The sequence below is a fragment of the Saimiri boliviensis genome, chromosome 11 (assembly GCF_048565385.1).
Source record: "Saimiri boliviensis isolate mSaiBol1 chromosome 11, mSaiBol1.pri, whole genome shotgun sequence".
In the NCBI taxonomy this organism is placed as follows: Eukaryota; Metazoa; Chordata; class Mammalia; order Primates; family Cebidae; genus Saimiri; species Saimiri boliviensis.
Genome location: NC_133459.1, coordinates 5,066,692 through 5,089,620, shown reverse-complemented (window position 1 = coordinate 5,089,620; position 22,929 = coordinate 5,066,692). Strand labels below are relative to the sequence as shown.

General features: G+C 48.6%; 1 protein-coding gene across 1 annotated transcript; it reads left to right on the top strand.

The window, feature by feature from the left end:
- The first annotated feature begins 407 nt into the window (after positions 1–407).
- Positions 408–15,498, top strand: RPL22 (ribosomal protein L22). Its single transcript, XM_039474451.2, has 4 exons — positions 408–506; positions 2,322–2,426; positions 7,321–7,445; positions 14,907–15,498. The coding sequence occupies exons 1-4, from the start codon at positions 495–497 to the stop codon at positions 15,049–15,051; spliced, it is 387 nt and encodes a 128-aa protein (XP_039330385.1). The 5' UTR covers positions 408–494; the 3' UTR covers positions 15,052–15,498.
- The last annotated feature ends 7,431 nt before the right edge of the window (positions 15,499–22,929 follow it).

Genomic DNA, 22,929 nt, shown 5'->3' with positions numbered 1-22,929 from the left:
GCTTTTTAAGTAGGAGGGAGCCATAGCGGTCTGGCCTTGGGACCTCTGAACGAAATTTCCCCGTAGCCAGAAATAATTTCCCCACTTCCACAAATTAGTAGATTCGATTCCCATCCCACTAGCTGGTAATTTACAGTGTAGTGAATTTCCTTTTTTTTTTTTTTTTTTTCTTCACAAGACTTTCAAAAAATAAACACAACCCCTTGATTTGTCTTTGAGCTCGTCCAGTCTGGCTTCCCTCCTCCGACCGTTCGCAGTGGGACGCCCCGCCCAGCCTCCTCCCTTCCCCGGCAACCTTCCTGGCCGGGGAGAGGACGCGTTTTGCATTCAGGGAAAACCAATCGCTCTCCTAGCGTACGTAACCAAGAAAAACGGTGGCAGACGAGGGGCGTGGCAGAGCGATTAGTGTGGCCTGGACCCTGCGTGCCTTGCGCGCTGCGTCCTCTTTGCGTCTGCGTAGTTCGCTCATCTCCCTTTCTGCCTCCGCTGCCGCCATGGCTCCCGTGGTTAGTATGGCTCCGCGTGAGGCCTCGGCTCCAGGAGAGGCACGTGGGCCTCGCCGAGCCCGGAACCTACCCAGGCTCGCTGGGGACGGCGCCCTGCAGCGTCCAGCTGGGGTGGGCTGGCAGGTCGGCTGGAGTGGGCCAGAGCCCCTGCCGATCCCAGCACGTTGTAGGTGGAGGAGGCCGCGGCCCGAGGCCCGTGAGGGGGATCCGGGAGGTCTCCGAGGCCCGGGCTTGGGCTCGGGTCCCAGCTAGGGGTTAGCTGGGAGCTGGAACCTGAACTGCGGGATGGGCCGGCCACTGGTCCCCGGACGCCGGCCCTGGGTCTGATAACCTGGGTGGAGGGCGGGGAGGAAAACGGGACCTGCTACCGCGCATTCGGAAGTCCACGGCCAAGACTCCGGGACGAATCCGCGGGAGGGCGGCTTGGTCGGCCTGCTTTCGGAGAGGAGGCCCCCGTTTGAGGAGCTTTTTAGTGTCTCCAGAGGAAATTAGTTTATCAGGGCGCTTTGTAGAGACCCAAATGGCTGGTACAGTGGTGCAGGGCGAAGGCTCTCGTTCCATTCTCCTCTAGGCTGGGACTGGGCTGTGCAGCGCCCTCCTCCCAGGTTATTTGAGAAAGTTGTTTTTCCGTGTTCTTCACCCCAGTATCCTACTTTGTCTCTTTTGTTGGGACTCCCTGGTTAACATTTCCGGTTCTTTTGCTCTTTCTGTCTGGTTGGGCTTTGAAATGCATTTTGGTTTAAAACCTTGATGGAGAAGTATCAACTCCATTGGGGTTAGGTCTCTTGATTGATTGTGTATGTCTGGGCTAGATCTTAAAGCATTCCTCTTAGATCGTTACTGGGAAGAGAGGTTGTAAAAAAAGAAAATCTGATTTTTTTAGTGGCCAAATGTTTCAAAGGTTGATCCAGTTAATACACATTTTAGATGAAGTTCTTTTAAACATAAAGGAAAGAAGATGAGATAATGTTCTTGGAAAGGTCTCTTGAGTTCTGCAAAGCTTTTAAACGTGAAAGTACAGGTAGCTAGGATGCACAAGTGCATTAATGGAGTCAAATTTGTAGAGGAATAAGATTAACACAAGCTTCTTCATAAGGGTGAAGAAACTAGAACCTTATAGGATGTACTTTGCCGGGTGGTTTGGAAGTAATAATGCATAGATTAAACGAATCAAAAGGTCAGAGTTTTTGACGATAGTGTTACAACAAGATCCTAGGTTTTAGTCCAAGATAGAGTGGACAGGCAGCTAGAATACTTTGCAATTCCCTTCACTGTTCATGAGAAGGTGAATGAGACAGGGTGAAGGGAGGTGAGCTAAGATGGATCAGGACCCTGCCCTGAACATGTAAGATAAGGATTGATTTCACTTGAAAATTGTTGTGGGTATGCAAGGCATTTTGTCTGCCTGTACCGTAATTTTGGAAAAAAATAAATAGTATTTTTTGAAATTGTATTTGGAAATTTTAGGAAAAATAAAAGGAAATGTTCATTTTATTGTGGTTCATAAACTAAGAGACTTTCATGCCTGCAGAGATTGCAGAGGCTGGAAAGTTAGAGTGGGTCAGGAGTGCTAGAATGATTTCCCCATCAAAAGGGCATGACCTCAGGCCCCCAAACTTGTAGAGAAGCATCTGCCTGCCTTGTACCTCTGCCACTCAGGCAATGATGCCTCTTGGCCCTCTTGCCAAGGGAACGCAAGCTTAACGAGTTTTGTATTTGTGTAGACTTTTATACCTATGACATTTCTGGTTCTGTTCATCTTGTTTTCTGACTGATTGAATCTTCTTCTCTGTTATTGTTTGTGTATTTTCTTAGAAAAAGCTTGTGGCGAAGGGGGGCAAAAAAAAGAAGCAGGTTCTGAAATTCACTCTTGACTGCACCCACCCTGTAGAAGATGGAATCATGGATGCTGCCAATTTTGTAAGTTACATCCTTATTGCCACTCGGGAGATGATGAACATTTTGAGGTAACTGTTGAGAAAACCTACTGGGGTACATTTCTGTTTTCAGTCTTATAGGCAGCCTCACAGGTCTGGCTTATCGTTTCACCCTGGGAGTGTGAGCAGATGACTTGTTTGTTTCCAAGTCTTGCTTCCTCTTGTGTGTGTAGCAGTTGTGAGGCGTAAAGGAGATGGGCTTGGAATTTAAGCAAGGAAGGGCTCTAGCACAGAGGTGTTAGAGGACTATCTTGTTTTTCTCCTGTAGTTTCCACAAATGATTTTATTTAAAAGTTCCCGAGAAACCGACAGGTTTCACTGGGTCCATGGCATCCGCCTTGCCTTTTTTTTTTTTTTTTTTTTTTAGAAGATGGAGTCTTTCTCTGTCGCTCAGTCTGGAGTTCAGTGGTAAGATCTTGGCTCACTGCAGCCTCCACCTCTCAGCTTCAAATGATTCTACTGCTTCAGTCTCCCAAGTAGCTGGGATTAACAGGCGTGAGCCACTGTGCCTGGCCTCTCCTTTGCTCTTTTGTGTGGTTTTTTTTTTTTTTTTTTTTTTTTTTTTTTTTGAGACGGAGTTTCACTCTTGTTACCCAGGCTGGAGTGCAATGGCACGATCTCGGCTCACCGCAACCTCCGCCTCCTAGGTTCAGGCAATTCTCCTGCCTCAGCCTCCTGAGTAGCTGGGATTACAGGCACACGCCACCATGCCCAGCTAATTTTTTTTGTATTTTTAGTAGAGACGGGGTTTCACCATGTTGACCAGGATGGTCTCGATCTCTTGACCTTGTGATCCACCCGCCTCGGCCTCCCAAAGTGCTGGGATTACAGGCTTGAGCCACCGCGCCCGGCTCTTTTGTGTGTTTAAACATAAGTGGGGGACCTTGATCCTGACTATGGGTTGCCTCTATCCTGGGCCTCGCTGCTTAGATGTGGAGCTTTGGACAAGTGGCAGCAGTTGCTGAAGCTTTCTATATTATTAAGCATCTGAGCATCTGAGCTTCAGTCTTTAAAGTACCCAGCTTGTCTGGGCTCGGTGGCTCATGCCTGTAATCCCAGCACTTTTGGGAGGCTGAGGCGGGCAGATCACCTGATGTCTGGAGTTCGAGACCAGTCTGACAAACATGGAGAAACCTCGTCTCTGATAAAAATACAAAATTAGCTGGGCATAGTGGTGCATGCCTGTAATTCCAGCTACTTGGGAGGCTGAGGCAGGAGAATGGCTTGAACCCAGGAGGCGAAGATTACAGTGAGCTGAGATTGCACCATTGCACTCTAGCCTGGGCAGCAAGAATGAAACTCTGTCTCAAAAAAAAAGTACCCTGCTTGGTGAATTGTAATTGGAGCTTGTTTTTTGTTTTGTTTTGTTTTGTTTGATAGTGCCCTGTGCTGATTTTTTGCCCCTGTGTTTGGCCCATTCCCCAATATTCCTCTGTCCTATTGCAATCTAGAAATATTAAACAGTCCCACCGCCATATTTTGACTCAGCAGTTTGGTTTTGACATTTTATTCTTTTTCTTCTAATAGTCATGCTTGGGGGATTCAGACTTCAAATTTGTGTGCAGAAGTCTCCTAAATGTGCATTTGCTCTAAATTCTCCAGAAGGTTGAACTATTACCAGAATCGGTATCATTACAACAAAAATAACTTTTAAACACAAAACAATTATGGCCACGAATTTTTCAGAATGGAATTTGGGTAACCTCTTATAGTTTATTGCCTTTATGTCGATGCTGTTTGCGTCTGTGTCCTTCAAGGAATCCCTTATTTCCTTAGTTCTTTCTCTCTCCAGTGACTTCTGGCTTTTCTGTGTGGCCCTGAGGTCAGGAGTTTGAGACCAGCCTGGCCAGCATGGTGAAGTGCTGTCTCTACCAAAAAAAATAGACAGATGAGCTGGATGTGGTGGCTGGTACCTGTAATACTTTCTCAGCTTTGGTGTATTCCAGTTTGGTATTCATATGTTGGCTCTGTCCTGGGATTATTCCTGCCTCCCTCCCTTAGCCTACTCATCTGTGTATGTGATTGTCTTTCCTTCTGGAAGCTTCCTTAAGATAGAAAACTTAAGTCATTTATGAATCTTGAGATGCAGACTTCAAGATTTCTGACCTAATCACTCTGCCCCATCTTTGGTTAATGTATAATTTTTATTTATTTTATTTTATTTTATTTTTTTTTTTTGAGACTGAGTTTCGCTCTCGTTACCCAGACTGGAGTGCAATGGCGCGATCTCGGCTCACCGCAACCTCTGCCTCTTGGGTTCAGGCAATTCTCCTGCCTCAGCCTCCTGAGTAGCTGGGATTACAGGCACGCGCCACCATGCCCAGCTAATTTTTTGTATTTTTAGTAGAGACGGGGTTTCACCATGTTGACCAGGATGGTCTCGATCTCTTGACCTTGTGATCCACCCGTCTCGGCCTCCCAAAGTGCTGGGATTACAGGCTTGAGCCACCGCGCCCGGCCTATTTTATTTTTTTGAGACAGAATCTGACTCTGTCACCCAGGCTAGAGTGCAGTGGTGTGGTCTTCGCTCGCTGCAGCCTCCGCCTCTAAGATTCAAGTGATTCTCCTTCAGCCTTCTGAGTAGCTGAGACTACAGGTGTGCGCCACAACGCTCAGCTAATTTGAGTACTTTTTTTTGGTAGAGACAGCACTTGGCCATGTTGGCCAGGCTGGTCTCAAAACTCCTGACCTCAGGCGATTTGCCTGCCTTGGTTTCCCAAAGTGTTAGGATTATAGGTGTGAGCCTCTGTGTCCAGCCAAATTTTTATTTTTTGAGAAAGGGTCTGTTGCCCAGGCTGGAGGGCAGTGGAATGATCCTGGCTCACTGCAGCCTCAACCGCATGGGCCCAAGTGATACCCCCACCTCTTCCTCAGCCTCTGGAATAGCTGGGACCACAGGCATGCACCACCATATCTAGTTAATTTTGAAGGTTTTTTTTTTTTTTTTTTTTTTGTAGATAAAGGGTCTTTCCAAGTTGCCCAAGCTTGTTTTGAACTGCAGTGCTCAGGCAATCTTCCTGCCTTGGCTACCCAAAGTGCTGGAATTACAGGCATGAGCTACTGCACCCAGCCAGTTAACATATTTTGTATTGGAGTTTTTAAATAGAAAATTAGAGGAATTTTGAGCTGAAGGGGACTTCATGTCATTGCAGTAGCTAGAAGACAACTAAAAAGATCCTTTTTGGACAAAGCTTCCTGAAGTACAAGGAGGTGAATGTCTTGCCTAGGCCCACACAGGGGTTTGCAGAGAGTGTCTCGGGCTTCTGAGTGGCCGCTGCTTCTGCTGTGCTACCCATGGCCCTGCTCAGCTCTAGAATTGTTTTGGTCACTGTGTCTTTGTGCCTTCTGCTATGTTGAAAGCTTATTTTCCTTAGATTCAGAAGTTGCTTCTAGCTTCGGTTGCCATGTACCTTGTGAAAGTTTTCTTTGTTTGTTTGTGTTTGTTTTTTGAGACAGAGTCTCTGTCCCCCAGACTGGAGTGCAATGCTGTGATCTTGGCTCACTGCACCCTCTGCCTTCTGGGCTCAAGTGATTCTCCTGCCTTAGCCTCCCGAGCTGCCGGGACAACAAGCGCTTGCCACTACGCCTGGCCAATACTTGCATTTTTTGCAGAAATAGGGTTTTGCCATGTGCCCAGCCTGGTCTCGCATCCCTCCCATCGTGCTGGGAGTGCAGGCGTTCTTTATAGAAGTTTGGCCTTGGGTTTCCCGTCTCCTTGTGTTGCCCACTAAGCCTTTCGTGTGGAGGCATATTTGATCTTGCGTGGAAGTAGCAAGCATGTTCATGCTGGGATGTGGTCTCAGTGTGTATATGTAAATGGGATTTGTTAACATTTTTTAAAAAGATCGAACATTTAAGAAACCAGTATTAGGGCCAGGTGTGGTGGCTGGCACCTGTAATTCCCATGGTTTGGGAGGCTGATGTGGGAAGATCACTTGAGCCCAGGAGTTTGAGACCAACCTGGGCAACATAGACCCCTTTATTTTTTTTCTTACTCCTTTTAATTTAGTTTAATTGAATTTATTTTTTTTTTTTGAGACGGAGTTTCACTCTTGTTACCCAGGCTGGAGTGCAATGGCACGATCTCGGCTCACCGCAACCTCCGCCTCCTGGATTCAGGCAATTCTCCTGCCTCAGCCTCCTGAGTAGCTGGGATTATAGGCACGTGCCACCATGCCCAGCTGATTTTTTTGTATTTTTAGTAGAGACGGGGTTTCACCGTGTTGACCAGGATTGTCTTGATCTCTTGACCTCGTGATCCACCCGCCTCGGCCTCCCAAAGTGCTGGGATTACAGGCTTGAGCCACTGCGTCTGGCATTTTATTTTATTTTTAAGATGGGGTTTCACCATGATGGCCAGGCTGGTCTTGAACTCCTGGCATCAGGTGATCCACCCACCTCGGCCTCCCAACGTGCTAGGATTACAGGCGTGAGCCACCGCGCCCGGCTGGAGACCCCTTCTTTAAAAAAAAAAAAAAAAAAAACAAATTAAAAAATGAGCTGGGGCCAGATGGGGTTGCTCATACCTGTAGTCCTAGCACTTTGGTAGGCTGAGGTGGGTGGATCGCTTGAATCCAGGAGTTTGAGATCAGCCTGAGCAATATGGTAAAATCCTGTCTTGTCAAAAAATACAAAAATTAGCCGGTGTGGTGGCACTGGCACGTGCGGCCGAGGTGGGAGGAACACTTGAGCCTGGGAGGTTGAGACTGTGGTGAGCCGTGATGCTGCTGCTGCACTCCAGCCTGCATGACGGGGTGAGACTCTGTCAACCAAAACAAAAAAAAAAATGCTATTCGTTCAGTGTTGGGAGACAAAAACATTTTCTATTGCAAGAGATGAACCTGTCCCTTCATGGGTCCATTCAATGGTTTCCACAGGAGCAGTTTTTGCAAGAAAGGATCAAAGTGAACGGCAAGGCCGGGAACCTGGGTGGAGGGGCGGTGACCATCGAAAGGAGCAAGAGCAAGATCACCGTGACGTCCGAGGTGCCTTTCTCCAAAAGGTATGGGAGGGAGGTGTTTGCGGCCTGCGTGTGCCCAGCGCTCAGCCCGCCTTTGCGTGGGGGCACCCGCGGAGTGATTGGTTTGCATCTGTTAATTTCTGGAAGCGTGCCCGGCGCAGGAGGCAGTGGATGAATGCCGTCATGGTCGTTAACAATAGGCGACTTTTGATGGTTTTAAAATTGTGTCTTTCACAGGCTAAAGGTTTGTTTGTTGGTTTTTTGGTTTTAAGAAGTAGAGGGTTTAATAGGCAGGAAGGATGGGAGAAGGAAGAAACTCCCCTGTACAGAGACAGAGGGAGGGGGAGCTCCACAGCCAAAAGAGGAGGTCCCTCAAGGACTTTTTTTTTTTTTTTGATGCGGAGTCTTGCTCTGTCGCCCGGTCTGGAGTGTGGGGGCACTATTTGGCTCACTGCAACCTCTGCCTCCTGAGTTCAGGCAATTCTCCTGCCTCAGCCTCCTGAGTAGCTGGGATTACAGGCACGCGCCACCATGCCCGGCTAATTTTTGTATTTTTAGTAGAGACGGGGTTTCACCATGTTGACCAGGATGGTCTCGATCTCTCAACCTCGTGATCCACCCGCCTCGGCCTCCCAAAGTGCTGGGATTACAGGCTTGAGCCACCGCGCCCAGCCGACTTTTTTTTTTTTTTGATACGGAGTCCTGCTCTGTCGCCCAGTCTGGAGGGTGGGGGCACTATTTGGCTCACTGCAACCTCTGCCTCCTGAGTTCAAGCGGTTCTACCTTGGCCTCCCGAGTAGCTGGGACGACAGGTGCCTGCTACCACGTCCGGCTAATTTTTGTATTTTTAGTAGAGAGAGGGTTTCACTTTGTTGGTCAGGCTGGTCTTGAACTCCAGACCTCAGGTGATGTATTTGCCTCGGCCTCCAAAAGTGGTGGGATTACAGCTGTGAGCTACTGAGTCAGCCTTTTTTTTTTTTTTTTTTTTTTTTGAGACAGAGTCTTGCTCTGTTGCCCAGGCTGGAGTGCAATGTTGTGATCTTGGCCCACTGCAACCTCTGCCTCCCAGGTTCAAGTGATTCTTCTGCCTCAGCCTCCCGAGTAGCTGAGGCTACAGGTGCCTGCTACTATGGCCAGCTGATTTGATTTTTTCTTACACATTGCTACAAAGATGTGTCCAATAATTTTTGTATTTTTAGTAAAGATGAGGTTTCACCACGTTGGCCAGGCTGCTCTTGAACTTCTGACCTCAAGTGATCCACCAGCCTTGGCCTCCGAAAGTGCTGGGATTACAGGCCTGAGCCACCAAAGCCCCAGCCAGGCTAATTTAAGCAGTAAGGTACTCAGACTTGCTTAGACTGTTTTCTCAAATATTCTTGGCTGGGCACAGTGGCTCATGCTTGTAATCCCAGCACTTTGGGAGGCGCAGACAGGAGGATTGCTTGAGCCCGGGAGTTTGAGACCAGCCTGGGCAACATAGTGAGACCCCATCTCTTAACAGTTAAAATTAGCTGGGGATGGCGACTTGTGCTTGTAGTCCCAGCCACTTGGGGGGTTGAAGTGGGAGGATGGCTTGAGCCCAGGAGGTCAGGGTTGTAATGAGCTGTGATTGTGCCACTGCAGGCCAGCCTGGGTGATGGAGTGAGACCCTAGCTCAAAAAAAAGAAAAATACATATATTGCAGACCAGGCATGGTGGCTCATGCCTGTAATCCCAGCACTTTGGGAGGCCGAGGCAGGTGAATCTTCTGAGGTCAGGAGTTCCAGACCAGCCTGGCCAACCTGATGAAACCCTGTGTCTACTAAAAATACAAAATTAGCTGGGTATGGTGGTGCACGCCTGTAATCCCAGCTACTCAGCAGGCTGAGTCAGGAGAATCACTTGAACACGGGAGGCAGAGGTTGCAGGGAGCCGAGATCACACCATCGCACTCCAGCCTGGGCAACAAGAGCCTCTTTTGTCCATACTGGAGTGCAGTGGCTGCATCTTGGCTTCCTGCAACCTCTGCCTCCTGGGTTCAAGTGATTCTCCTGCCTCAGCCTCCTGAGTAGTTGGGATTACAAGTGCCTGCCACCATGCCCGGCTATTTTATTTATGTTTTTTAGAAGGAGTGTCACTCTTCTTGCCCAGGTTGGAAGTACAATGGCACAGTCTTGGCTCACTGCAACCTCCACCTCCCAGGTTCAAGTGATTCTTCTGCCTCAGCCTCCTGAGTAGCTGGGATTACAGGCGCTTGCCACCATACCCAGCTAATATTTTTGTATTTTTAGTAGAGATGGGGTTTCACCATGTTGGCCAGGCTGGTCTGGAACTCCTGACCTCAGGTGATCCACCTGCCTCAGCCTTCCAGAGTGCTGGGATTACAGGCGTGAGCCATGGTGCCTGGCCTACACCCAGCTAATTTTTGTATTTTTAGTAGACACAGGGTTTCGCCATGTTGGTCAGACTGATCTTGAACTCCTGACCTCAGGTGATACACCTCCCTTGGCCTCCCCAAAAGTGCTGGGATTACAGGTGTCGCCCAATGCCCCTGGCCAAGAGCTTTCATTTTTATTTCCAGTTGTTTTCCTTTTAAGTGCTACTGTGGCACTGGACGAGGAATCTGAAGACCTCAGTTTAGATGGAGTTCACTCTAGGTAATTCCTGGGGGCCCATTTTCTTTCATTTCTAAATGGAGACATTAATCTGCTAGTTCCCTCCTGTGTTATGTGGTGGTTTTTGAGGATGAGGTTAAAATACTTACCAGTTGCTGAGGAATTTGATAATGCATACACATAGCTCCTTGCCTGGGACTGTGGCCTTTTAGGAGCTTTTAATTATAATAAATCAAGTAGTGGGAAATTTTAAGGTATGTTAGAACAAATTGGTTGTAGTTAAGCTTTTGCTTTTATTTTTAGCTATGTCAGTGAAGAAATGACTTTGGAGCTTAAGTCCTCTCAGTTTGTCTAGGAAGCAGTGAACGTGGGGCTTCCCGCGGAGTGTCCAAAGCCTCTGGCCTGCTGGGCTGTGGCAGAGCCCTTGGGGAAGATTCTGTGATCTTCCTGTGACCTGTTGACTAGGGTGGCGTGTCTCCTGGCGTGTGTCACTTCCTTTTTCACAGATTTTCTGTTCTTTATCCAGTGGAGAAGGAAGGTGCCTTAATTGTCTATTACAGCTTTCCTTTCTTGATGATAAGTTTTATTTTCCTGAAATGTTCAAGGTGTCCCTAATGTAGAACTTTTTCTGCCTCTGACTTTGTGTAGGGTGATTTTCTTTTTTAATTAAAATTTTTTTTTGAGAAGAAGTTTCGATCTTGTTACTCAGGCTGGAGTGCAGTGGTGCAACCTCAGCTCACTGCAACCTCCACCTCCCAGTTTCAAGCAATTCTCCTGCCTCAGCCTCCTGTGTAGCTGGGATTACAAGTGCCTGTCACCATGCCCGGCTAATTTTTTGTGGGGACAGAATTTCACCCTGTTGGCCAGGCTGGTCTTGAACTCCCGACCTCAGGTGATTGATCCACCTGCCTTGGCCTCCCAAAGTGCGGAGATTATAGCGTGAGCCACCGTTCCTGGCCTATACAGGGTTTTTTTTTTTTTACCTGATTTTTTTTTCCCTGGGTGTTCTATTAGGGATTTTTTACCCCCTTTTTTTAGATAGGGTCTTGTTCTGTCGCCCAGGCTGGAGTGCAGCAGAGCGATCATAGCTCACTCTAGCCTCAAGCTCCTGGGCTCAAACAGTTCTGCCTCAGCCTCCCAAGTAGCTGGGACTACATGAGTGGCCCACCATGCCTGGCTATGTCAAGAAAATTTTAAACCATCTGAAATTTTGAATTAAACAATCTCATCTGAATACAATATGGTGGAAATAATTGACAAAAAAGTACTTTCTAGATGGAATGACCAAATTGATTTATCTTTGTGTAGGGAAAAGTAGACAGAGTTGGACTGAGGTCTTTATACTTTGTGAAGATTGCTTTGTTGGTGTGAGTCTCTGTTAAACGATGTTCCTTGTTTTGAGATGGTGAGTGTGTTGGTTCATAACATTTGCGTCCCTGTTAATATGCGAGGGATCTATCTGAGTATCTCATTTAGTCCTTGTTATGGTCTGAAGAGATGGTTAGCAGCAGGAGTCCCCTTTCACTGTGGGAGGAACAGCTTGGTTAGATTAATTGGCTCTGCCGTGGGTTTGTATGGTGTGAAATTCCCTCTTTATGGCTTGGGAAGATTCGGAATAGCCAGTCTCAGGGCTGCGTAAGCAAGCTGGTGAGAGAGAAGCCAAGATTGTGGTGCACTTCATCTTTTTTTTTTTTTTTTCTAAATGGAGTCTCGCTCTGTCGCCAGGCTGGAGTGCTGTGGCGCAGGCTCGACTCACTGCAGCCTCCCCCTCCCAGGTTCAAGTGATTCTCCTGCCTCACTCAGCCTCCTGAGTAGCTGGGACTACAGGTACCACCACGTCCAGCTAATTTTTGTATTTGTCAGTAGAGACAGGGTTTCACCATGTTGGCCAGACTGGTCTCCGTCTACTGACCTGGTGATCCTCCCACCTTGGCCTCCCAAAGTGCTGGGATTACAGGCGTGAGCCACCTCGCCCAGCCATTTCCTTTCTTTCTTTCTTTCTTTTTTTAGAGATGGGGTTTTGCTATGTTGCCCAGGATGGAGTACAGTGGCTATTCACAGATGCAGCCCCACTACTGATCAGCATGAGAGTTTTGACCTGCTCTGTTTCTGACCTGGGCAGGTTCACCCCACCTTAGGTAACCTGGTGGTTCCCCCACTCCTGGGAGGTCACCATATTGGTGCCAGACTTAGTGCGGACACCTGATTGACACAGCATACTACAGCCCAGAACTCCTGGGCTCAAGTGATCCTCCCACCTCAGCCTCCTGAGTAGCTGGGACTACAGGCACGCAATACTGTGCCCGGCTGTTTTTTTAATTAAAAAAAAATGTTGTGTAGAGACAGGGTCTTGCTGTGTGGCCCAGGCTGGTCTCAAACTCCTAGGTTCAAGGGATCCTCTCACCTTGGCTTCACAAAGTGTTGGGATTATAGGTGTGAGCCACCATACCCAGACCTTAGGTTATCTTTATGTAGGTAGGGTGTTGGTCACAAAAGCCAGTTGTTGCCTTTCCGTAAAGTATGAATTTTATGGCGGGGCGTGATGGATCATGCCTGTAATCCCAGCACTTGGGAGGCTGAGGCGGGCAGATCACTTGAGGCCAGGAGTTAGGGACCAGCCTGGCCAACATGGCAAAACCCTCGTCTCTACTAAAATTATAAGAATTAGCTGTGTATCCCAGGACTTTGGGAGGCTGAGGTGGGTGGATCACAACATCAGGAGTTTAAGACCAGCCTGACCAACATGATGAAACCCTGTCTCTACTAAAAGTATAAAAATTAGTCAGGAGTGGTGGCATGCCCCTGTAATCCCAGCTACTCAGAAGGCTAAGGAAGGAGATTCAAGGAGAATTGCTTGAACCGGGGAGGTGCAGGTTGCAGTGAGTGGAGATTGCACCACTGCACTCCAGCCTGGGCAACAGACTGAGACTTCGTCTTTTTTTTTTTTTTTTTTTTTTTGAGACAGAGTTTCGCTCTTGTTACCCAGGCTGGAGTGCAATGGCACGATCTCGGCTCACCGCAACCTCCGCCTCCTGGGTTCAGGCAATTCTCCTGCCTCAGCCTCCTGAGTAGCTGGGATTACAGGCACACGCCACCATGCCCAGCTGATTTTTTGTATTTTTAGTAGAGACGGGGTTTCACCATGTCGACCAGGATGGTCTCGAACTCTCGACCTCGTGATCCACCCGCCTCGGCCTCCCAAAGTGCTGGGATTACAGGCTGGAGCCACCGCGCCCGGCTTGAGACTTCGTCTTTTTTAAAAAAAAAAAAAAAAAAGCCAGGCACGGCAGCTTACGCCTGTAATCCCAGCACTTTGGGAGGCCGAGGTGGGCGGATCACCTGAGGTCATGAGTTCGAGGCCAGCTTGACCAACATGGAGAAACCCCATCTCTACTAAAAATACAAGATTAGCTGGTGTGGTGGTGCACGCCTGTGATCCCAGTTACTTGGAAGCTGAGGCAGGAGAATCACTTGAACCCAGGAGGCGGAGGTTGTGGTGAGCTGAGATTGTGCCACTGTACTCCAGCCTGGGCAAAACTCCATCTCAAAAAAAAAAAAGAAAAGAAAAGAAAAAGAAAAAAAAAATTAGTTGTGTGTGGTGTTGTGCATGCCTGTAATCCCAGCTACTTGGGAAACTGAGGCATGATAATTGCTTGAATCCTGGAGGCAGAGGTTGCAGTGAGCTTGGGGCCACAGAATGAGATTCTGTCTCAAAAAAGTTTTCTAATGATCAGCTTGCTGTGGTGAGTGTTTAGCTCTCACCCTGCTAAAGCAGCAGTTGGGCAGGCTGGTCGAAAGTCTTTGTGATTGGGCGCAGTGGCTCACGCCTGTAATCCCAGCATTTTGGGAGGCCGAGGTGGGTTGGATCACAAGGTCAGAGTTCAAGATCAACCTGGGCAACATGGTGAAACCCTGTCTCTACTACAGTACAAAAAATTAGCTGGGCGTGGTGGCGGATGCCTGTAATCCCAGCTACTTGGGAGGCTGAGGTGGGAGAATTGCTTGACTCCAGGAGGCAGAGGTTGCAGTGAGCCGTGATTGTGCCACTGCACTCCAGCCTGGGTGACAGAGCAAGACTTCGTCTCAAAACAACACCACCACCACAAGAAAGTCTTTGCTCTCCAGGCATGAGCGCAGTGGCAGGGTGTTACTCTGTCCCTGTGCGTTGTGGGGTGCGCATCATGTAGCAGGAGTGAGAGTGCACACAGCCCTAAGAAGCAGTCCTCATCATCCAGACACCTCAAAGGGGGCTTCACTCAGTGAGGCGATGTGTGCACAGTGCTTAGAGTTCACTGGGAACCCACTGATTCTCCATAAAAAGTATGGAGGTTGTGCACTTAACTGTTAAATTTCTATCATGTTACCTGTCTCCAGTGGTCACTAAAGACCATTTTATAGGTATTTGCTGCTGTTTCATGGACAACTGGTACATCTACTTACCTGCTCTTTTTTTTTTTTTTTAAAGCTAGTCTTGCTCTGTCACCCGGGCTGGAATGCAATGGCACAACCTCCCCCCTCCTGGGTTCAAGTGATTCTCAGCCTTCCGAGTAGCTGGGCATCAGGTGTGCACCACCATGCCTGGCCAATTTTTGTAGTAGAGACAGGGTTTCACCATTTTGGCCAGGCTGATCTTGAACTTCTGACCTCAGGTGATCTGCCTGCCTCAGCCTCCCAAAGTGCTGGGATTACAGGTGTGAGCCACCGTGCCTGGCCTGCTGTCATTGTTATTGCTGGTGTTGATGGCTCGTGGCTGATACTCTGTGAGCCTTGGCTGGGTGTATTTGCCTTGCCTTTGCCGTTTTTGAGGCTTGGGAAAACACCTTGAATTGTCATTTTGAAAACGCTAAAATGCTTCAGGATGCAAGGTCCAATTTGTCTAGTGTAGTTCTCAAGTGTCCTTTCTCTGCAGGTATTTGAAATATCTCACCAAAAAATATTTGAAGAAGAATAATCTACGTGATTGGTTGCGCGTAGTTGCTAACAGCAAAGAGAGTTACGAATTACGTTACTTCCAGATTAACCAGGACGAAGAAGAGGAGGAAGACGAGGATTAAATTTCATTTATCTGGAATATTTTGTATGTGTTCTTGAATAAAACTTAGGAACCAAAATGGTGGTTTATCCTTGTATCTGTGCAGTGTGGATTGAACAGAAAATGGAAATCATAGTCTCAAAGGGCTTCCCTTGGTTCCCCACTCACTTATTTGTAACTTCTTTTTTTTTTTCTGCTTGAAAATTTCAGTTCTCGAGGTAATACCAGAGTAGGAGGGGGTGACTTGACGGAACTGACAGCCTTGGGGAGGCACATGAGGGTGTGGGGGTGTGGGCTGAAGGGAGTGGCTGTTACTTTAAAAAGTGTGACTGTCAATTGTATCTGTTGCTTTTCGCAAACAATGATTCAGGATACGAGTGGGCTCCTCTCATTCATTAAAAGAAAACGTGACAACTTTCTAAGATTCTCTGTGGGAAAAAGTGTCAATAAAATGCAGGTTTTTGGGTTATTCGTCTTTCATTTTTTGATTACAAATTTCTCTTGACACACAATTATGCCTGCTAATCCTCTTCTTCCTAGAGGGAGAAGCTGCACTCCTTCCGAATTGGTGCGTAGTCTGTCACTCTCTATAAAGGCGTTTGGGGACTCCACTGTAAAAGTCCCAGGTTCTAAATTAACTACATGTGTACAAAAATGAATGTGTAAGTAATGTTTGTACAAGTCTTTGCAACAAACTGTCACTTTGGTCTCCAGCAGAGGGAGCTGTAGGAATAGTGCTTCCAGATGTGGCCTCCTGTGTGGGCGCCAGCCGTGGGGACCCCGATGCCAAGAGCTCTGGAGGCACTGGTGAAGGGGACCACAGAGGGGAAATGACTGGGAAGCCTCCCATGCTAAGGAGGTGGGAGGTGTCCTGGGAAGTAGCTGCCCCATGCCACTTGGGCCACGACTAGCCGGAATGTCAGAAGTCATTCTACAAACTGGTGTGATGCAGTGTACAGGTTAGAGAATTGTGAAAGGGGCTGCCAAGGTTGGGAAAAGAGTCGCAATTGTTGCTGTGAGTGACTTTGAAAGAAATTCAAACAGTAATGAAGAAGGGTCTGTTTTAGAATTTACAGTATATGAAATTGACGTTTTTAAAAGAGCTTGCCAACAGATGGTTTCCGCACCTGAAGCTGTGCTCTGTGAGTTGCATAGCTGGAAATTCAATGCTTGATCCTACCTTGGCTCCAATGTAACGTTTGGTGCCCTGTGGATTAGTTGAACATGTTGAGGCTTTGCAGTTTCACTTGTGTTAAAGGCTCTAGCATTTTCCATTTCTATGCAAATTTCTTTGAAGCAGAATTGCTTGCATATTTCTCTGCCTTCACAGAAGGCAGAGTTTCTTTCAAACTTCACTGAGGCGTCAGTTGCTTTTTGGCGATGCCCCTTACTGTGATTATTAACTGTGAGTTTGTGGTTTGAGTTTACAAATTTTACTTGTTTGTTGCATTGATTGATGTTCCCATGTAGAAAGTAATTTTTACTTTGGTTGTGAAAAAACCCTGGGCTGAAGTTACCATTTAAGTTAAAAGAAAAAAACTAGTCCCAGATTTGAAAACTTGTAATAAAATTGAAACCCACTGGTTTTTCTATGTCTTTTTGATCTCTTGTAATCGAGTTTTGATCACATTTTCTATTAAAGTGGCTAACACATCGCTACTATTACTGTGCAAGGCTTTGTTTTTTTAAGGACTGGCATGTTAAAAGCTTTGTCCTCACAAATTAGTTGCTGTACCAGCAGTTCTCTTGGTCTTCATTAGGCTTAGAAGAAACGATGTCCTTTGTTTCCATGTTCTTCCCTTAGCTGTGCTGTTTGCTGCAGTGAGATTCGGGGTGGGCTGTCACTAACTCGGTAGAATTTCTCCAGATGCAGAACTTAGGGAGCACCTTTGCCAGCAAATGCGGTTTTTTGATGGGGAATATGTGGTGTGCACTTGAATTCCATCACAGCCATGACACCAGCTGTGCCCAGAACACATTGTAGACCAGTTTCCTTTGTATCTGTTTTGACTCACACCTCACTTGCCTGATCGAAAACAGTTGAGGTGTGGAGGTTGACTGGGGCCGTGGAGAGTTTCAAGCCGTGATTTAAGTTCGCGAGAGTGCTGAAACAGGCGGTCGGTCTCATCTCCGCCAGTGTGAGTTACACAAACACCGTCATGCCGTTCCCTTGAGTGTGCTGGTATAGCCAAGGAAATGAGGTTTGTTAATGTCACTGTGTGCTATGAAGTAGTGTCACTTTTGTGTTTTTTGAGATGGAGTTTCGCTCTTGTTGCCCAGGCTGGTGTGCAATGGAGTGATGGCTCACCTCAACCTCCTCCTGGGTTCAAGCGATTCTCCTGCCTCAGCCTCCTCCCAAGTAGCTGGGATTACAGGCGCCTGCCACCACGCCCAGCTAATTTCATATTTTTAGTAGAGATGGGTTTCTCCATGTTGGTCAGGCTGGTCTCCCTACCTCAGGTGATCCACCCGCCTCGGCCTCCCAAAGTGCTGGGATTACAGGCATGAGCCACCGCGCCTGGCCGGAACTAGTCACTACTAAAGGCAAAAAACAAACAAACAAACGAAACAAACAAAGCTAAAGGCTTCATGTGCTTTCTCTCCAAAAGCCTCTGATCGCCCTTTTCCCATGGCACTTTGAGTGCTGAAGTGTTTGGTTAGTGTTGTTCTCATACCTTTAGGAACAGCCAGTTGTTTAAATATGTGGTTCCTAACCGCTAATGAGTGGTGTGTGGGATAGAGTGGTCAGAAACATGAGGGAAGTGAGGGAGTTGGATGATACCAAGTGTCTTAAGACATTTGAGGCCGGGTGCGGTGGCTCACGCCTGTAATCCCAGCACTTTGGGAGGCCGAGATGGATGGATCATGAGGTCAAGAGATTGAGACCATCCTGGTCAACATGGTGAAACCCCGTCTCTACTAAAAATACAAAAATTAGCTGGGCATGGTGGCGCACGCCTGTAATCCCAGCTACTCAGGAGGGTGAGGCAGGAGAATTGCTTGAACCCAGGAGGCGGAGGTTGCGGTGAGCCGAGATCGTGCCATTGCACTCCAGCCTGGGTAACAAGAGCAAAACTTCGTCTCAAACAAAAAAATGACATTTGATATCTGCTGCTATCTAGACTTCAGGCTTTTTAGGGGACACTTGGATTTCCTGGAAGGTGAAAAGGACCTCAGTGAGCGGGGACAGTGGTCCGGCTGTTAAGGCACTGATAGTGTCAGGGGAGCTTGGAATTTGGTTTGACACCTGATTGCACTTTCCATTTGTACACGAGACTTAGACCCTTCAACTTGTCAAGTGTAGTAAGCCAAGAGCTGCTGGCCCTCTCGTGGGTGAGGCGGACTTAGAAGGGGGACTTAGCTACAGATCTGGCAGTTCCAGGGGACGGATCACTGGGGTGGCTGGAGTCAGAAACCGCAGGGTAGGGGCGCCATGGGAGTGAGAGATGGGCCAGGCCCCCGAAGGAGAGCTGGGTGGGCACCTGCTCGAGTTGTTCGCTGAGTCGTGGTGATGGGCCTGTATTTAGTGGAATAAACTGTGAGGTTGCTTCCCTTTGAGGGAGAAGAGGGTAGTAGAGAGGCTTGGTGTGGCGATTTGCCATCCCTACAAGGAGGTGGCCCTCCACCTACAGGAAGCAGATTGGAGACCACCTGTTAAGCGGTGCCGTCATAGTGCTTATCTCTAGGAACAGGAAACTGAATTTCTAGTCCAGCCATTTTCTTGTCTTTGGGATGGTTTTGAGAATACACATTCTTTTTCCCCCCCCCCCCCGTTGCTATTTTGGGCCCAGCTAAAACAGTTTATAAAGGCTATGCTGACCAGCAAAGTGAGTTAGCCACCACCGTCACTAGAACCCAGGAAGCACCCATACAATGTTCTCAGGCAGGCCGGGCGTGGTGGCAGGCGCCTGTAATCCCAGCAGTTTGGGAGGTGGAGGCGGGTGGATCATGAGGTCAGGAGTTTGAGACGAGCCTGGTCAATATGGTGAAACCCTGTCTCTACTAAAAATACAAAAATTAGCCTGGCGTGGTGGCAGGCACCTGTAATTCCAGCTACTTGGGAGGCTGAGGCAGAATCTCTTGAACCGGGAGGCAGAGGTTGCAGTGAGCCAAGACTGTGCCACTGCACTCCAGCCTGGGCGACAGGGTGAGACTCTGTCTCAAAAAAAAAAAAAAAAAAAAGTTCTCAGTTCTCAGTTCTCAGGCTTGTACAAGTGTTTTCTTGGGTTCAGGACTACGGCCCAGGACTGCCTTTTTGAGAAGCACCCTCCTCCCCTGCAACCCCAGCTGATTTGGATTCAGGCAGTGCCGGGTCCACACTTTGAGAAAAAGGCTTGAAGTTCAAGGAAAATCTTGGTGCAGCAGGTGGGCACTGTGGTCCTGAGTGACGCTATCTCACACCTGCTGAGGAGGAGGCATGGGGCAGCTTTGAACTAAGTGGCTGTGAGATGGTGTAGGCACAAGCACTTCACTGGCCTTGAGAACCAGGCGTGCTGGGTGGCGATAGCATGGATATGTGTGTGCTGTTAAACGAACTGGCCTCAGGCAGGGCTTGGGGGTGCCTGGATAGGAGTTCAGGTAGCCCTGGAATGAAAACGGACTATGGTATGTGCAGAAGATGATGTGCTTTTTCTTTTTTTTCGAGGCAGAGTTTTGCTCTTGTTGCCCAGGCTGGAGTGCAATGGCCCAACCTCAGCTCACTGCAATATCCACGGGTTCAAGGGATTCTCCTGTCTCAGCCTCCCCAGTAGCTGGGATTACAGGCACCTGCCACCACACCTGGCTAATTTTTTGTATTTTAGTAGAGAAGGTTTCACCATTTTGGTTAGGCTGGTCTTGAACTTCTGACCTCAGGTAATCCACCCGCCTCAGCCTCCCAAAGTGCTGAGATTACAGGTGTGAGCCACCGCACCTGGCTGATGCGCTTTTTCAACTCTGTTCTTGGAAAAAGCTTTTTTTTGAGACAGAGTCTCACTCTGTCACCCAGGCTGGAGTGCAGTGGCACAATCTTGGCTCACTGCAACCTCTGCCTCCCAAATTCAAGTGGTTCTGCCTCAGCCTCCCAAGGAGCTGGGATTACAGGTGCACACCACCATGCCCAGCTAAATTGTTTTTTTTTTTTTAATTAAAAAAAATTTTTAATTATTATTATGTGTCATCAACTTTATTTTGAGACAGAGTAGTGCTCTATACCCCAGGCTGGAGTGCAGTGGTGTGATCTCGGGTCACTGCAACCTCTGCCTCCTGGGTTCAAGCGATTCTCCTGCCTCAGCCTCCCAAGTAGCTGGGATGACAGGCGCCCGCCACCACAACTGGCTAATTTTTTTTTGTATTTTTAGTAGAGATGGGGTTTCACCATCTTAGACAGGCTGGTCTCTATTTCCTGACCTCGTGATCTGCCCGCCTCGGTCTTCCAAAGTGTTGGGATTACAGGTGTGAGCCACTTCACCCGGCTCGTAATTTTTGTATGTTTAGTAGAGACAGGGTTTCTTCATGTTGACCAGACTGGTCTCAAACTCCTGACCTCAGGTGATCTGCCCACCTCAGGCTCCCAAAGTGCTGGGATTACAGGCATGAGTCACTGCAACTGGCTGGAAAACTTTTTTTTCCTTGATGCTTGTATAACCAATATGATAAAAAAAAATTTTTTTTTTTTTTTTTTTGAGACGGAGTTTCCCTCTTGTTACCCAGGCTGGAGTGCAATGGCGCGATCTCGGCTCACCACAATCTCCACCTCCCGGGTTCAGGCAATTCTCCTGCCTAAGCCTTCTGAGTAGCTGGGATTACAGGCACGTGCCACCATGCTCAGCTAATGTTTTGTATTTTTTAGTAGAGACGGGGTTTCACCATGTTGACCAGGATGGTCTTGATCTCTTGACCTCGTGATCCACCCGCCTCGGCCTCCCAAAGTGCTGGGATTACAGGCTTGAGCCACCGCGCCCGGCCCGATAAAAAATATTTTAATTTTTGAATTGTCACTGAGATGTAATTATGAGCTCTATGATCGGCAAACATGAGAATCTCGTCTACTGAAACGGTAACCCTACTGATAGGCTTGTTCTCACAGCTGCAGAGTTTACTGAATGTTCACCTTTTTAGGGATTGCTTTTAACATCATGCATTTTTGGCCATTGTCATTAAAATGACTTTTTAATATTTAACAATAAGAGCTCTCCTTTAAAAATGACTAGAGATTTGTAGTAAAAAGTCCATTTGTTTCTAGCATTCCAGTTTTTGCTTTTGGACATTAAACAATATTACCTAGCTAGTTATCAGAAGAACAGGATGGGGAGAGGATTATGACTGATGAGCATCTCGACTCTTGCCAAATTAAGCAGTTAGAACTGTTCTTTCTTGAATATCTTGACTTTCTCAGCCTCGCCTTGGGAATTGGAGCCAAGGTTAATGATGGGGGCGGCTTTCTGGTGATGAGAAATATTGTAAGAGTTTTTCTGCTGAAGGGCAGGGGACCTTTGAAGGGGATTAGAGAGGTGTTGTGGGGCTGGTAACTGAGGGGTGGGCATGTCAGCTTAGGGGTTTCTTCCCAGGTGTTTACCATTCAGGGAGACAGTTGGTCTGGAAAGAACGAGGAAGAGGCAGCTTTGGTTCAAGCCTGTGATCTGGGGCTCCCCCTGACTAGCTGCTCTGTGGGGAAACCACCTTGGGAGGGGAGCCCTTTGGTTTCCTGGCCTGCTTCCCTGCAGAGGGTTCCTTTCCCCTTGCGGGCGGCCAGCACTGGGCTTATCTATCTACAGCGTGGTTAAAGGGTGTCTGGGAGATGGAGGGGTTCCCAACACCCTAGTCTTTGGTTCTAGAAGACTGGACCGACCTCACCTTGCCCAGGAATGAATGCAGAGGGTCTTTTGTTTGGGGCTTGCTGGCAATTAAATTGGATGGGAAGGGCGGGAGAACTGCTCCCTTCTCTCTGCCCTTCGCCAGCCATCCTTCGCCTTCTGGCCAGCAGCCTGGACTCATGGTGGCTTGGGTTGTGGTGACCTCCCGAAGAGGTCTTGCACTGGGGACCCTTGGCCGAGTGGGCACAACTCTCCCAGCTCTACAAAGATGGCAGGACAGGGAGAGCCCTTCTGGGATGCCAGCATAACAGGGGCAGCGGTTAGAGCTGGCCTGAACGGGGCTCCAGTGACTTCCTCCCTGCTCTTGGCTCCCCAAGCCCAGCTGATCCCGCGGGTCTCAGGTGGGTTCCCCCAATGCCCCTGCGAGGCAGTGAGAGAGGGAGTCCGTCTGGGGTTAGAGAGCTGGCGGCCGGCCCCTGGAACTTTTGCGTTTTTAAGGTAGCTCTAAGACTTGCCGCCGCGGAGACTGAAGGCGCTCATTTAAAATTCCAGTCTTGCTCCCGAGGGCTTTGGCCTCCATCTTCACCTTTAACGACCGAGGACTGGTGGCGGCGGCTCCCTGTCGCTCTGCGACAGGTGTCGCTTCTGAGCGGGAATTTTGGGCACACACGACGCAGATCCGCACTGCCCAAGGGCTCTGCATGGGTTTGAGCTGGACCCAGCCTGGAGGGGCTTTTTGGAAGATGGCACGTGGGCGGTGGGAGCGGGGAAGCGGGTGAGGGGAGCCCCCCTGCGCGGATTTTTCTGCAGTAACCAGACCCACAGTCTCCGTCCTTTCCTCAAGTGTGGAACACATTTTTCTTATGATCCTTTTTGGAGAGTGGGTCAGGAACGCGCCAAGGCCGGAGCCGGGTGCAGGGCGGGTCCCGGCGCGTGTGAACCCAGTGGGGAGCGGGCGGCGCGCTGCCCTGGACACCCCTCCTCCGCGCCCTTGCGGGGCCCGGGACCTGGCGGGCGGAGGCGGCTGGCCCTGCCAGGGGTGCGCGGGGGCGGCGTTTCCCTGCCTCCCCCTGCGCCCGGGCTCGCCCAGTCCCGGCTGCCCGCTC

Bases quoted from the DNA above. Each gene is read 5' to 3' on its own strand.
- RPL22 (XM_039474451.2), top strand. The intron at 2,427-7,320 runs GTAAGTTACATC...TGGTTTCCACAG, and splicing joins TCATGGATGCTGCCAATTTT to GAGCAGTTTTTGCAAGAAAG. The intron at 7,446-14,906 runs GTATGGGAGGGA...CTTTCTCTGCAG, and splicing joins GAGGTGCCTTTCTCCAAAAG to GTATTTGAAATATCTCACCA.